Source organism: Molothrus ater, chromosome 1, assembly GCF_012460135.2.
Source record: "Molothrus ater isolate BHLD 08-10-18 breed brown headed cowbird chromosome 1, BPBGC_Mater_1.1, whole genome shotgun sequence".
Taxonomy (NCBI): domain Eukaryota; kingdom Metazoa; phylum Chordata; class Aves; order Passeriformes; family Icteridae; genus Molothrus; species Molothrus ater.
This window is the reverse complement of record NC_050478.2, coordinates 37205623-37222897: the sequence shown is the minus strand read 5'-3', so window position 1 is coordinate 37222897 and position 17275 is coordinate 37205623. Positions and strand designations below refer to the sequence as shown.

The following is a 17275-nucleotide window of genomic DNA, read 5'->3' as shown; positions in this document are numbered from 1 at the left end:
GTCTGGCAATCTATTTAGTAAGTGTGTTCCTAATAAAGACACTGAAACATTTGGTCCTCCAGAAGTTTCAAATTTTAGTTTAAAATTGACTTCATTCCTTGGACTTTTCTGAAAATTATATTTCCAAGAATGAAGTCACTTATAAAAATAATGCACTGCAAGTTATATATAACATGCTGACTCATCAGATATGGATGATTTTGTATAAGATTATTTTGTATCTGTACTTTGAGATATGTCAGGGGAACTTGTTCCTTATTGCCCCATTTCTATACATGGAAATATGAATGCAGGCCAAGGCAACCAAACTGGAGACTTATTTTTCATTGTTAATGATAAAGCTCTGGCATTTTACAATCATTGAATATGAAGGAATATTTAAAAGTATTTCTGTTCTGCTGTTTTTTGCGTTATAAATGCATAACTTCATAACTCATCCTAACAGTGGATAAAACTATTTTGAAGTACTTAATGGCATAAAATGTTATAAATCAATGGTTCAGTTTATATGGAAACTGCTCTGATATAATCTTTACCATTGCATGCAACAACAGAGGACATAGTAAGTACATGATGTTCAGACACTGCATGCCAGATAATGCTATTATTTTAGGAAGAAATTGTTTTCATGGGGAAAACCAAAAAAGACTGCATGAAAGATTTGGAGTATTATGCAGTGTGTGATTCATTGGCAATTACATTAGAGATTATTTCAGTATTTAAAAAAAACCCAAACAAACAGCAAGCAGATTTTGATTCTACTAACAAAACCAGCTAAATTCATATTACTCAAGTACGTTTTTGGGCAAAACTAAAACTGTATTCAGCAATGTTAAAGATATTAAATAACTGAATATATACTCAAATAATGGTTTAATTATCAGAAAACACATGATGTGCATATTAAGACTGCTACCAATATCACACATATCTAAAAAAATATTCTTCATACCCAGATGGGTTAAATTCATGGCTACAAATTTGGGTATTTTCTCAAGTGTCAGAACTATCTCCAGCTGCTTCATTTTGTGTGCTAATGTATGATTTAGCTGAAACAGTGTAAAAATGAATGTTGTTAGAAAATTCATTTAAGTGCCATTTATTTCTAAATTGTTTCAAGCAAATAAATTATTCCACTTAGGCAGTAATTTCTATTGATGAAATTAGTTCAAGTTCATCTGCATGGAAAAAAATGCAAGACAAGAAACTAGGTGGCTCTGCTTTTGACCACTCTTTCTGCATCAGTTCTCTTAAGAGGTGTTCTTCTCAGGGTGTTATGCAAGATCCTCCCATAAAAGCAGAAAAAAGCAACTCTCAAACATAATGGGTTTCACTATTTCCAGATATCAGAGATTTCAGAGGAGCTATTACAAGATTCTTGTAAGTTTTATGCAGTTATGAAGGGGAGTTATACAGTCTATTTTAGACCTCTAATTAGAGTGCATCCAAGAAGCACTAAAGATTAGGAATGTAAGATTCCCTCTGCAGACAAAAGAAAGAAAAGCACCTTCCCGTACTCCATTCTGCAAATAACTTGAACTCTTCAGCAAAGAAAAATAGTGCCACACTCACCATACCTTTCAGAGGTATTCAGTGCTAAAAAAAACCTCCTGTCTAAAATAGCAAGAAGGACAAATAGCATATATTGCTATCTTCTGAGTATTTCAACTGATTTATTTTCTCCCTCACAGCAATAGACTCAGAATTAATGCATCACATTTATTTCAGGTTACTGAAGCCAAAAAAGCCTTAAATTGGAAAGCTTCAATACAGAATCAGTTAGGTGTCTATTTCAGAGTGTTCTAAAGGGTGATATTTGAACTGCAATGGATTGCCCATGCTTGCTGAATCTGTCAAGGAAGTTTTAATGTACTGCTGCTTTTTGTAATAAACAGGACTTAAGTGGCTGTGTTTCCCATACACCTCAGATTCTTCTCCCCATCTCCTCTCTTCTCAACACTAAATCCCTGGCCTATTTTCAGCAATATTTATCAGGGAAGAAGAGATACAATAAGTTTTATAAAGCAGCCAGGAGAAAAATGACTCGTGCCCCAATTTCACAAAATTTCAGTGTCAGCTTTACTGTACTGGATTACAGAATATTCATATAGCAGCTCAACTGCAAGGGTAAACAAGGATTCTTTGGCACACAGATTCATTTTTTACCCCTTTCATATATTTGCAAGAGCTGAAGAGATTTTTATCTCTGATACTTTAGCAAAAATTAAATGTTAGAATTTCTGCACTTTGTGAAATTAGGAAACAAAATTATTAATTAAAAACAAAGAGAAAAGGATTATCCAAAGTAATTTGCCAGCTATCCATTTGAATTGGTACCATTTTCACTGCATAATAAAGGTGACCAGTCCAGGGCTAGGGTCTAAAGGTTTTCATTTCTCATCACTGATTATATATTTAAGTTATGGAGAAAAACTTAGGCTTGTGCTGTTGTCCTCACAAAGCTGTTTGGAACCTGTGTATTATTTATGGAAATAAAACCTCCCAGTCCCTTTACAGTTAGCCTGGTGAACAAGGAAGCAACTAAATGTCCCCACACCTCAAGGACAACTCTCTCACACTTTGCAAAAGAAATTTTCCAACTGATCTAAGCCGGGTCGAGAGCTGTCTTGGGAGAAAGTCAGGTTGAGTCACTGGTATCCAGCTGGAATGGAAGGAATTGGAAAAGATACTACATCGAAGAAGCAGCTAAGTGCACTTGGTTGAAGTGCTGGGAGATTCTGGTCTTGATGATTTAGAAAGCAGGAAAACATACTGTGACACCTTAGAGTATTCATAGTAGTTCTATTTTTACTTTCAGTAAATTGAAAACAAATTCAGCAGTCCCTCAGAAAATGCAGTTAATACCAGTAAAAGCCACTCTGTTTTCGATGCTTCCCAAAATGTGGTAGAACACAATATTGCAATCCTTAAGTTCTGAAATAAAAATATATCAATGTGCTAAAATACATAAATTTATTATTGCCACATTTTCAATGATGTAAGTTTGTTTGAGTTCCTCTTTTAGTTTGAGGCTTTTTTTTCCTTTTAAACATTTATGCAATTTGCTTTCTGATTTTGGTCTGAAAGCTAACGTGAAAGCTGTGTCATTAGAACAACTTTTTGGAAAGTAGAGTACATTTTTAGAAGAACTTTTTTTTCCTCCTGGACATTTAAAACCACATTTATATGAAAAGTTTTTGTCTTGCTGACTGCGCGTTAATGTTCTGAAAGATATGCACTGCAAGTAAAGATAGAATTGCTCTTTATAGACGTGCTGTTTCATCATAGTGTAGGTTGTTACAAATCTCCTGTCATGAAAAATCCTCTTCATTTCTTCAAGGTCTGTGATTGAGACCATTATAAGATTAGAAAAAAGCGAGATATTTTCTGTTTCTAATGCATATGAGTTTCTGTGGCCTAGACTATCTAGTTCCATGCTTTGCTCCTTCCTGTTTGTCATCAGTACAGTCTAAGCCAAGTTTAACATTTCCAGCTGGTCTGGTCTTGTCAGGATGTCATTTTATAAGAATAATTTTGGAAACACAGGAATGCAAATATGCTTCTCATGTGCAACAATGCATTCATATAAAGGAACTATGCTGGAAGGATTAAGAGTGTGAAACGTGTCCCTTTCATGGCAAGAATAGGATAGATAAGGTGCAAGGGTGGTTTTTAGTGGTGAAAGTCTGGTATCTGCAACTCTCATAGTAATTTACACTTCTGAAAATAAGATACAGCCTTCACTTTTTTTACTTCTCTATTTCTCTTCTGCTGTAGCTATTATGTTCTCTAGCACCATATTCTAACAACAGAAATACCTAGATGCTACAAGAGATCTTGAAATTATTTTGGTCATCATGACATTTCTTGAGTAACAAAATGTGAAAGGTTACTGACAATTACTTCTAAAGCTTAAAACTTGATAAAATTTCAGGACTGATCAAAAATTTCAGATAATTAAAAACTGAAGATTTTTTTTTGCCTTCAGAAATATGTTTTGTTTTCTGTTATTACATCACATGTTTGATTTTAAGTGCAAGTATAAAATTAGTGTAGGAGCTATTGAGGATTTAACAAGTGTACAAACATATCCCTCAGTATGGAGCAGCAGTGCTACCAGAAAGAAATCAAATTTTTGACAAAAATTTGATTTATTTCTGGGGACTATTTTACTTTCTTGATAATACAGAGAACAGCTCTTGACTCTTGCCTCACAATCCCAGCAGACAGGCCTGTGGAACATCAGACAGTGCTGTAATTTGGACCCTTTCCTGTCAGGGGTCCACACTGTTTATGTAGATGCCAGCTCTGATACTTGATTTGTTATTCAAGGACTTATCTGGAAAATAGGTTCCCAGAACAAGAAAAGTATTGGTGCTTCCCTGCAGTAGAACAGCAAGCCCTGCAGCTAGACTGAGCCTGGCTGAAAGACATATCCAAATTTTCATCACCAGCCCCAGAGATATTCTGCATCATGTGGCCCAAGATGGCATTGTATTATGTGCCAAAGAATATACTGGTCTGTCAAAAAGGAAGGATTCCATTTTTTTGCACAGCCAAAGTATTAGAACAATCACTGCATTATTTTGCTGCCACAAACTTTGCTTGCCAAGCCTGAAAAACCTATCAGGAAGCACCTGCTTTCAGGAGCAAACTATTCTGTTATTACATTTAGTTTATTGTGCCATTCACAGATCCTCCCTGGAAGCTATGAATTAGCCATGATAAATGAACACCAAAACATTCAAGTGCTGTGCAAACTGCTACAATACTCTAAGCATTAAAACAGATGAAATAAAATCACTGTTCTCAGCACAGCAATATGTCAAAATTTAATAGCTAGAAAAACAGCTACTATCAAACTAAGAAACAAGGACTCTTTCTCATTAACTTTGCTTTAGAAAAATAGTTCATTGAATAAATAGTTATGTATATCTTAATTAAATACAATCAATTTTATAGACTTTTGAGCATCCAAAAGATTAGAAGCCAATGCCTTCATTCTATAAATGTAAAAAACTTCTTCTTCATTCTTGCTTTTCTTAGAAAGTCATACCATAAAACAGAATATGTAAAGTTGGCAGAAGATGTCTCATAACCTTTCATAGAGCACCTAGAGGCATTATGTTCAATGACAGTTCATATAAACTGACATATCAAGCATATCACGCTGGGGAAAAACCTAATAATATTCTCCCAATTAATTCTAACCTCTTAGCTTTACTTGTAATTATTTCACTCAGCTCCTAAAACTCAGCTTATTAAGATCCATCCATCATGGTGTGGGTCACACAGTATTTCTACTGTTGGGCTTCCTGGCCTTTGTCTTCCTTGTGAGAGGAAGTGAGAGGACCTTGCCTATAATGAACTCATGAAAGGGAAACCTGTTTTTAAATGAAGAATAAAGTGAAACTGCAAAATAAATACTATAATTCCAGATTATTTATTTATTAAATGACTTTTGTTTCCCTGAACTTAGTCTGCTGCTTCCCTGGAAGAGACACTCATGTTTATCACTTGTGAGAGTGCCAGTTGAACTATTTACCTGTACTTCACATCTGACTTATTGACACATGAAGTGGCTGTTTCAATCTCCACCTTTTTCTTTGAGTGATCATACCTATTTGTATAAAGTTATTGCTTCAGTAATTTCATATGTTCCAGATGAGATTGATACAATATCAGGTTGTGATTGTTTATGTTTAAAAAGCATACCCAAAAAAAAACTCAGCAGAAATTAGCAACATTACAAAAATTCACTGCAAAAGACACAAACAGAAGATCTGTAGCTCCCCTGACAGTTCAAGCAATCATTCCCAGGAGACACATACCAGCAGAAACATTAATAAATGAAGTGTTTATCCTATCTGAAGAATGATTTCTTCTGTAATTAAAGCAGTTTGTCATCATCCTATATGTTTCTCTATTTATAAGCTTATTTGAAATACTAAGTGTTGAAATGTCCAGATAGACAATTGCTTTTCTGAAGACACTCTTGGCATCAAAAGAAAGCACATTTTTGATACATAACTGTCTTATTTGATCAGAACAAAAGCAGGGGGGAAAACTGCAATTCAGATAGCTCCAACTGTATGCAGGCAGCAAAGCCTCTGCATTTCTCCAAGAGTTACTGCTCCCACTATCTAATTTGATGATTAGCACTGGATGTAATTGGAAACAAAATCCCAAATCCCCATCTGGATCCTGCTCACAGCAGTACGAACACAGTTCCACACCTGCCTGTCTTATTTATATAAGACTCATGACTGATGTGTTTAAGTGTCTGCAGCAATTTCTCCTGTCCATCCTGACTGTTGTTGATCAGTGCCTCTGCTGCAGGGATCGATCAGCAGCGTGGGGAAACATTTGGTTCATCCAGAGCAATGCCTGCTGCTCACTCAGCAAACCCATCAGTCAATCCATCTCTGCTTCTTCACAGCTGCTCCCTCCTTTTTCCTTTCTTGGTCAAACATCACTTGTACACTTTACCACCCAGGACTATCCCTTACCTCTAAAATTCAATCACCACTGCAGTTCATTCTGTAAGTAAACTTTTTAAAAAATAATCAATTTTGTGTTTAAGGTTGCTTATAATCTTGGGTTTTTAAAGGTTCTTAAAGGATAAGAGACTGCTTTTTCAAAATTCAGACATCACTTATGGCTACTCTCTACAGGTACAAAAATTTGTTAATTAATAATCAACTGTAATTGCTAATGAATTTGAAGAAATCAAAAATCGCTGATTCAGACAGGAAAATAGCAAGATTTTACAGGGAACTGAAAATAGTTGGATGCAAATATCCACCCTATCAGAATAAAATCTGGAAGTATGCTTTAACCTGTAAGTGTGTAAAGGATGAATCGTGTCTGTGGTCCCACACTGCACTGCAGTGAATTCACATGACTGATGTGGGTGGCCAAGCCTCCCAACCCCCCCTTTCCTTAGGGAAAGTGCTCAGTGCAGTACAATGGAAGAGCATCACCTGCCTAATTCCAGGCAGGACGACCAGGCAACAGATCCATGGACCATGCCTTGCTCTAACCACTCTCAGGTGCATGCTCTGCAAGGCATGTCAGATGTCAGCAGAGTCACTCTCCTGGTGAATCTAAACATCTCATACACATCAACTGAAAAAAAATCCCAAACAAACCAACAACCAATACAATTATTCCTGTGAACATGCAAAGAGGTAGCAAAGACAGGCAGGATTTCTAATGCATCCTGGTTTCTGTTTCCAGTGCAGAAGAAACTCTTGAGCATGACTAAGAAGATAACATAGTCATAGTTCTGCTTCAAATAGGGCCATTAAAACCATGCTTTAAAAATCACAAAGACTAATATACAGTAAGACCTTGAAAGGCCCCCAAAATATAGTGCATAACTGCACTATTCTCTCACCTTTTCCTCCCATGCTGTCACCCAATTATTACAGCACTGAAGCAGACACAACTTACAGCTATATATATTCCTCTGTAAATCAGTGATCCTGTTAATTTTCCTTAATCTTGGCAAATGCGTAGCTCAAGACCTTTCATTAATATTTATTACCTATTCTTTTCTACATTGAACTTTTAATTATTTAAATCACTAACATATAATTCTGTAACTACGTGTTTTATGAGGTGCATTCTTCTTCCCACTGTTCTGGAAGTGAAAAAAATAAAATGTTAAGTCCAAATTCCAAACCTCAAGATCTTTTAACACAGTAAAGAGACAATCCAGTTTAATAAATGCAGTGAATGTCTTATCATCTCACAAACATAATTCATACAGTAAAAAGAAAGATGTGGATTAAAATACCATGTATTTTGATTTCAACCATTAAAAAACACACAAAAAAGTAGAGAAAACAGCTTGTCAATGATACACTGTGATTATTATTTTGAAGGTTTTTTACTCTCCAAAGAGTCCTTTTGATCTTCCATAAAGAAGATTACTTTTGCAGAAAAAACATTTTCCTCTAAAACAATATAGTTTCTCTATTGTTTTTCCTATCAGTGTAAATTCCTAAACTAGATTGTGAGAAATTCCTAACTAAAAATGTAAGAAAAGGCAGAACTTATGCAAAAACACACTCATCACTTGTCCAGGAGTTATCTGACATTTAGAGGGGGAAAAAAAAATAAAAATCAAGCTAATTGATTCCAAAGCAAATTTTCTCATTCTAAACATCAATTAAATAACACAAGGACTAGCTCAGAACTCTCATTCATTTCTTTGCAATAAGATGCCTAGTCACATATCATAACTAACTATTGAGTGAGATGGAAGGCAAAAAGAAAAGGCCACCAAAAAAAGCTATAACAATGAATTTCAGGTCTTTTCAGCTCAGAATGAATCCTTCTTTATTTCCATAGGTTTAAAAAAGAGAAAAAAAACCAAAATAATCCTAGACTCCTAGTCATCAGAAGTAAGGCCTGAGGAGGAAGCTAATTGAGTGCTGGCATACTGGAAGCTGTTTTCTCTTCAAAAGATCAACAGAGAAGACAACATATTTCTCGATAACACAATTGTCTTCAGCTGTCCCTGAAATGATTGACAGCCAGCATTAAGCTTTAGGGATGCTCAGACGATATTTAATGTCAAGTTCAACATTGAATGCGCTTGTATTTTAAGAACAGCACCTGTTCCAAAGTCTTTGAATACTACTACCAGTCCCAGAAAACAGAAGGAGCCAGAAGCTCTTGGCAAGATAAAGCCCAAAAGAAGACTTTTTTTTTTTTTGCTGTTAAGGAAATCTCTCTCCTCTCTGAGATTTGAGAATGTTGTGTTTGTTTCTTTATCTTGCTGTGCGTCCCCTACCCCCACCCCCCCCTTCCCTTGCCACCCTTTCTTTTTTCCTTATTTCTTATTTATTTATTTTTAGATTGAGTGGGCAAGAAACAAAATTACTCTGTGAGCAGGTTATTCCTTACCTGCTTTTTCTTTTAGTCACTTTAACACAAGGTAAGATGAGCTTGCTTGTGATGATGCAAAACTGCTGTAGCAACTGTCTTTGTTAACCTTTTCCAGGCTACAGCATGTGTAATATATGTACCTTGTTTTCCTTCCAAAAATTCATTTCCTCAGACTAGTACTAGGAGCAGTGAATGCTCTGTAAACCCCTATCTTGCCTGATTTATTTTAATATATTCATGTACATCTATTTGTTTACACCCCTACATGTGCTTGAGGCAGTGTTTTTGTTGCATTTCTACTCTTTAGAGCCCTGAAAAATACTCTGAGCACCTTTCTTTTACATCCAAAAACAACTGGGAATGCATATAGAATTGCTACCTGCACAAACAAAATAAAAAATTGATAAAATAGAAGTTGAATGTACAAATGTAATGATAACAATAAGAGAAATCTGTTTCCAGGATAAATCTATTTACTCATTGAAATGCGTAGACCGAGAAAAAAAGTAATATATATCTGGGGAAGGGAATAAAGGGACATTTACAGAAACTCTCCAGTGGGAATCCAGATAATCTTCTATGGTTTAGAAACACTAAAATATTTCTTCCACTCACACAAAGTACACGTTCATTCAAATATATGTAACTTCAAATATACAGATTTGATTTGATCACTGAACTGTGAATCAGGTTTCTACCCAAAAACAATATAGAAGATAATATTCTTTTGTTACTCAGGAAAAAAATACCCCTTATTTAATGCATGTTTTCATTCTTAAATCTCAAATGCTTGCCTTGAATTCAAATACAGGGTTTATTTCTGAAGTAATGATGTGTGCTATTAGTCCAACTTTATATTTATAATACTAATCTAAGATCAGTGTGATTACTGAATTATATAGCCTCTGAATGGAGTAACTACAGAATTGTTATCCTGCCCTATTTCTGTCTAGCAAAAAATAAGAGAACATCACCCAGGAATTTGAATATATCAGTATTTTTTCTAGCAATAACATCGACTCTGAATAAAATATACAGTAATGACCATTTTTCATGGTTTTAAAGTGATTGCACATTAGAAATAATGCCTGAATACATTTTTGTTTTCTTGAATCAGATCCTTGGGACCAGAACTGAAAAATTAAGCAAAACATGGTCTTAAGATGCCTTGAAACCCTTCCATCTTTCAGGTCAAATTTTAGCTCAAGCTAGAATCAGAAGTTACTCTAACTGCTGAAAGTGAAGAAAAACAGATAAACTGACCTCAAATTATGAAGTTCTACACCCCCAAAACTTGTGCCAAAAGAAGAGGAAAAGATCTTCCAGTTAGCTGCCTAATCTAGCCGCTTGGCTACTTCCAGCAAAGAGCAACTATACAAAACAGGTTCCAGCATCCAATCCCTGGTTTATATTAAAAATCATATTTGCCTTTTTTAGTAATGGAGCTACAGGAAGGTGCAGTGCTGGTCACATCTTTCAGAGAAAAGTCAAGAGAGGTAAGGTCTGCTTTTTTGAGGCTCTGAGCTGACAACAGGCAATATTCTTTCCAGTGTTGACTGTATATTTTTCCAGTGACAAATGACTAATTCACAACACCACACTATTTACTTATTCAAGGATATGAGTAAAAAAGCACTAAACAATTCTGCATTAACATAGGAGCAAGAATAGAAGCATCTTTAGAAATTTCCCTCTGGCCAACTTACCCCATCTCTATGACAAAGAATTTGACCAGCTTCCCTGCACTTATTCCTTCAGAAGGACAGTTTGACAGACCACCAGATTTTCCACTGTCACTGCTTTGAAGTCTCTTTGAATTTGATCAGTGCTTATCACAGTTTGAGTCACCCTTCCTTGGTCACAGGATTTACAGAATCTCAGAATCAACTCAGTTGGAAAATACCTCTGAGATCATCAAGTCCAACCTAGGACTGAACACCACCACGTTTACACCAAGTGCCATATCCAGGCTTTCCTTACACATGCAGGGATAGTGATAAATTTCTTTCTAAAATGCAACCTAAGCTTCCCCTAGGACAGCCTGAGACTGTGTCCTCTCATCCTGTCACTTGTTGCCTGGGAGAAGAGACCAATCCCCATCTGGCCACAGCCTCCTTTTCGGCAGTTTTAGAGAGTGATAAGGTCTCCCTGAGCCTCCTTTCCTCCTGCCTAAACAACCCCAGCTCCCTCAGCTGCTCCTCATAGGACATTCTCTCCAGACCCTTCACCAGCTTCATTGTCCTGCTCCATACCCACCCCAGCACCCCAATGTCCTTCCTGAACTGAGGGGCCCAGAACTGGACACTGTGTTTAAGGTACAGCCTCACCAGTGCCATGTATGGTCTATGATCACTGCCCTGGTCCTCCTGGCCCCACAATTCCTAATACAGGCCAGGATGTCAGTGGCCTTCTTGGCCACCTGGGCACACGCTGGCTCATGTTCAGCCAGCTGTCATCCAGCACTCCAAGGGACTTTTCTGCTGGGCAGCTTTGCAGCCACTCTGCTCCCAGTGTGTAATTGGAACATATTTTGTCTTTGTCAGGTGGAACATTCTGATCCTGGAGCCTGATGAAAAGCTTCCTCCCCCTGGAAACTCAGTTGTTGCTTCCCTACATCTGACACTGCTGCAATTCCTTGAGCCCGTTTTTGAGGGAGAACCCCCAGGCAGCCAAGAAGCACTTTAAGCACTTTTCTGCTTTTGAAGTTTTTGTGATACTATTAAGCAGCACATTGACTGGTGTAGAGAGGACAGGATTCACCCTGAATGAGAGAGAATTTGACAACAAAGTTGCAGAAAGTGTTAGTTCACTGGTTCAACTTAGCAGACATCACCAGTTTGTTTGTGAGACAGGAAAGCAAGTGCTGGGGGTAGCTGGGAAAGAGTGGGGGAGGAATCTGACCCTGCAATCTGGAAAGATCACTGCATACAAAGGCTTTCAACTACTCTGACAATGATGCAAAAGAGACAACCTGGTTCTACCCACAGTGCCAGCAGAAGTGTGCTGACATCACATTTGGTGTGCTTAAATCTGTAGGTTCTCGTCAGATGATTTTCAATCATACCTCAAGGGTAACTAAAACAATCAGAAAACTGATTCCATTTTTCAGGAAGGAAAAAAAAACAAACAGTTATGAAAATTGCTGTTTAGGTGCAAAGATCCTTTTGTTAGTACTTGAGCACGACTTTAATTGGAAAATATATTTGAATGTAGAAGTTGTTCAGCAAATAGAGAATTAACAAATTATCACCATTGACACCGAGCAAGAAGAAGTTTACTCAGCTTGATCTTCAGGTTGGATAGTGTAAAATTGTCAATAAGAATGTGAAGTACACACTTAATTTGGAATCTGATCACATATGACAGACAGGAGATAATTATAGAACTTCAGCTGTCATTTCATAGTATAACCGTACACAAAATTGTTGTTCTTTTTTAAATACAAATTAATAAGGCTATTTGCTGAATCTCTGTTAACTTTACTCCCTGAGAAAGTCTCACAAATTTCCAGAAACTACCACTTTGGTGTGTATTTAATCTATTAAAATAAATAAATAGTGCATGAAGAATATTTATGTATGTGTGTGTATATATATAGATATATATGGAAACAATAGAACATAATTTCCTAACATGCAACTATTTCTGAATGCTTTGTCTAATCTAAATAGGGTTAAGGAGCAACAATATGCAAATTTTCCATTCAAAAGCTTGAAGTGTAATAACTCACTTCAGACATTCAGTTTCATAATATTTCGTGGTGGGATTAATTATAGGTTTATATTTTCACACTTTAAAATGTTATTTTGTCTTGAAAATATCAAAAGCAAAACAAAACTAAACCAACAAAAACCCCTAAACCCCACACCACTCATTTGAAATGCTTATGTTTGTTTTCCACATAGGCAATAAACACATTGTTAACAGAGGGGGCAAAAAGTCTTTGGATGACTTAGTGTTTACATTTTGGACAGAGAGGAAAACATTGTGAGAAACCATTAACTTAAATTAAGGTGTCAGGACTACAAAAGATATTTTTGAGTTGGAAGAAGGTGTCTGTATAACAGCACAGAGGCAGAGCCAAGAGCTCTGCCATGGAAATCCAGAGAAGCAAACCTTTAATGCTGCTCATCCGCATGCGCAACACAGGTAATGGGAAATTTGCAGATTTCTGCAATCTCCTGCACAGCTAATAGTAACCCCAAAATTTATCTAATTGCTTTCTTTAGCACATATTATTGGTTTTATATGTAAAGACAACTGATGTGTAACATACTGAAAAAAAAATCTACTGGGAGAATTCTGAGCAGCTGTAGCACCTGCCAAGAACTTGTTTTATACATTTTTTTGAGATATGCAGTATTTCATAGTGAAATTTTTAGACATAAGTCACTGCAGTAGTATAGTTGAAAAAGATCTGTCAATGAAATTTTGAAAATTCCGTGCAAACCAAAGCATATTTTCTAATATTATCTGGAATCCCTTCTTGCACTTTTGCCCGGAATTAGAATTATCCCTCTTCTGGATTAAAGATGCATTGGTGGATTAGTCTATCACTGATGACAACATAATATATCCTTCCCAGAGGCTTAAACTGAAAAGAGGTCTGTTAACTACAGACTGTATTAGAACAACAGCAAAAAAAAAAAAAAAAAAAAAAAAAAAAAGGACATTGGACATGAGACAGTATTTTAACATTTAAATATCAGCATGTGGGAGGTCAAAGTTTTTGAAACATAACCTCAGGTTCAGTATCATGTATCAATCCTACTCTTTCCACAGACTGTATCACCCATAAAACTAGTAAGGCATGGGACTGATTCCTACAAGGATTAGCCATGGGTACTACTTCTAGCTTTAGCCACCTGAGCAAGCTCAGGAATACCAGCCACACAGGTAATTTAAATGAAAAATAAATTGGTTTTAATTTTTCTACTTGATTGTCAGATATGTACACATGTTTTGAAAAATTGTGCTTTTTTATTTGAATTTCTTTTGGCCAGTTAAAGATGAATTAATTTTATATTTTAATTTGGCACTTCCAAAGCAACAAAGCAGGTGAGCTGTTTCTGAACTGAAATAATTTCTATTTCTGAAACTTTGTTTCAGATGACATGAAGCTGATTCATCACTTTAACGCTCTAAAGGAGATGTTACATTATTCTGTATTTTAAGAGACATGCCAGCAGTTTTCCATAGAGTAGTATCTTCCTGCAAAGTTTTTCGAGGTGTAAAACCACATAGTACATAGAACATCTTTCTGTGTGAACGCCCTGGAATATTTCACATGCCAATAATCATGCAATGACAACTTCTAGAACACCCCTGTTTAATATTTAAACCAGATTCTGGAAAGCTAACTAAAAAGAAATATTTCAATGACTCTAATAAATAGATAATGTGCTGTACTCTCTGGTGAACTTAAACACCTAATTACATTCTTTTTCAATTATATCCCAGGAAAAATGCAGATGAGTTGTTAGCATTAAATTTCAATGTAAGATGCTGGGGTCTGTTTTTTGTTTAAGAAAAGGTCAGTCCTTCACTTTATGAAAGTCACCAAAATTATTGTCTTAAAAAGGAGCTCAATATGGGTGTAGAATCCAGCTAAGAAAAGAGCTTTCTACCACACTCGCCTGTTGGTGTCACTGAGAAGATGGGAATTAGACATTTTTCTGGTGTTTTTATTAAATAGAGACCTGGATGTCATCATTAATGTTGCTTGCTAAATTGAATCTTTGAAGAACAGTATAGAATATGTGAAGTGTTTGTGTGTACAGCTCACAGGCTATGTGCTCCATCCTTTGAAAGGAAACCATTGTGAAGGGGGAGGGTCCTGAGCACAAAGAGGGGAAGGATTGCTTTTCTGGCAAATGGCAGTATCAGCAATAAAACTCTAATAAGAGCCACATGCTCCAATATGCAGTAAATAATACCCATACACTTTGTAGAAATAAAGGGTTGGAGGATGGGGGGAAAAGACTTTGAGCTCTGTAGTCAAAGGAATTTAAAGGTACATCTAAGTAGTCTTACAAGAGATTGCTTTATAGTGAAGTATCAGTTACACACAACCCTGGATCATAATTATCTGTGTATCCTCAGACTAGCAGAGCAATTATAATGCAGTTCTGTGCTTCTCTGCAATTGATCTCTGTGACTGCATCATTTTCTTGACGTTTTACAACTTGCTGATTCAGTAATCACACTTCAGCTGTCTTAATCACACAGTAATTGAACCATAGAGGGAATGCCAATAATCAAGAAGATACCAAACCAATTAGATAGCAATGTTTTCAGTCAAGAAACAGCTAACAGCAACTCAAATCTGAGTTTGTTTATTCTCCACTGTTGATGTCTAGATTTCTTAAAAGGGAATTAAAGGGAAGGCAGTCAATTTTCGCCCAAATCCGCTATCTCCCTCTCCTTTTATTATGCGCGAGCCCCGTTAAAGAAGAAACAAAAGTCAGGATACAGGCGGGTCCCCCCGCAGGGCCGGAGGGGGAGCACGCCAGCCGTGCCGGCGAAGGCAGCGCCCGGCCGGGGGAGCCGCCAGGCGCGGGAGGAGCGGAGCCGAGCCGGGCCGGGCCCCGCCCGGGCCGGGACCTGTCCGTGGTCCTGCAGCCGGGCCGCCACCGCTGCCACGGCCGCCGGGGGGCCCTCGGTCCCCGCCCGCCCGCCCGCCTGTCTCCACAACGCCCTGCAACAGCTGCTGCCACTGCCGAGCTCGACTCACAGAAATTCAGCTTTTGGGGACATTTCGAACCCCCATCAAGGCTGGGGGTACTTAACAAAATAACTCAACCCTCCTAGCAAAGCCCTGCCCAGGCTCTGAGCGTGCCTTTCCCGGGCGGTCTCTCGGCTGCCCGGGGAAGCCCCAGTGCAGCGCGCAACTTTCCCGCAGGGAGCCGGGCTTCAGCCCCTCCGAGACCCCGCGCAGGGCATGGAAGGCGGAGGGGACCTGGCGCCCTCCTCGCCTGCAAAGCTGTGGAGAAGCCAGGCAGGAGAAGGAGGTTGGGAGCTCCCTCGCCTCGCCTTCCTCATTGCCGGCTTCTGGCACCAGGGAACCCCCGGGGGGCGGAGGGAAGAGGAAGCTCCCACCGGGCGCGCAATGCCCCCCGTGCATCCCCCTCTCCGGCAGTCCGGAGCCCCAGCCCGCACTCACGTGTGCCGTCAAACCGGGTGGCGATGGTGTCGAGGAAGGTGTTCTGGGGTGCCAATAATCCCTTCATAACCGGCATTTTTCCAGCGCGGTGCGAGGTTCCCCATCAAAGTTTGTCTCCGAGGATGGCTCGAGAAGAAAGTGCAGAGGGCGCCCGGGGGAAGGTAGGGAGGGAGGAGGCGGAGGGATAAGGAGGAGAAGGAGGATGGGGATGCCGCCGCGCCGCCTCCGGCGCCGGGAGCCCCCCGCTCGTCAGCCCCGGCCCCGCACGGCGCTCCCGCCCCGGGACCGCGCACAGGTGCGGGGCCGCGCCCCCGGCCGGCAGCGCCCGCGCCCCCTCCCCGCACCCCTCCCAAGGCGAGGGGGAGGGGGGCGCCCTGGGGAGAGCCGCCGTGAGGAAGGACCGGGCTGGAGGAGAGCCGGGAGCTGGGGAAGAGCCACCTTTATCCACCTGTAGCGGAGCCGGGTGGGGCGGGGCAGCGCAGGGACCGGCGGCCCCCGGGGACTACGGAGCCTCCTCCGCCCCCGGCAGCCTCAGACACATTTCGGCTCCAGCACCTGAGAAGGATCGCCGGCATCTCAGCTCACAGGGAGCCTGTTTTATGAGTAACAATATCGCAGGGTAAAGCACAGGCTCTTACTTTGCTACAAGAAACACCCTTGATAGATAGCAAATGCTTCTGGAGATGCTTACTGGAGAGTGAGACTGGGACATGGATAATTCTCCACCAGTTGTGTGGCCCCAGACATTATTTGCATGGTTAGGCTATTTCATTTAAGGAATAGGCATTTTTCTGCGATTGTTAGTACATCCTATAACATTCTTTCAACATTCTTCCCTGAAAAATTCCTGAAATATTTTTTTTCTGCCAGCCAAAGAGAGAATTAATACATATCCTAGCCCAGAAGGTCTATTGTGTAAATTCCGATAAATAAATATGGAACAATAGTAAGAAAGAAGTGGCATTCCACATTCAGATGAGTAACCTGCTCAGACTGGTACCATGGCTCTTTAAATGCTGCCAGTCAACTCTCCATAGTACAGTCATTTCACTTACTGTAGCAGCAATGGAAAAACTTCCCCATGTTCTTTCAGGATTAAAAGACCCTAGAGAAAAGAAGTGGGAGTACACTCCCTAATCTACCAAGTCACTGTGCAGAGGAAGCCTGTTGGGTTCTTGCTATTTTACAGTACTGCTATTAGTATTTTTTGCTATT

General features: G+C 39.0%; 1 protein-coding gene across 1 annotated transcript in view; it reads right to left on the bottom strand.

Moving 5' to 3' along the window:
* Window positions 1-16305, bottom strand: part of KCNH8 (potassium voltage-gated channel subfamily H member 8) — a 176956-nt gene extending 160651 nt beyond the window's left edge. Inside the window, exon 1 of the mRNA XM_036379185.2 lies at window positions 16061-16305. Within this exon, the coding sequence (XP_036235078.1) occupies window positions 16061-16136 (76 nt within the window). The 5' untranslated portion in view covers window positions 16137-16305. The remainder of the gene's footprint in view (window positions 1-16060) is intronic.
* Between the last annotated feature and the right edge of the window lie 970 nt (window positions 16306-17275).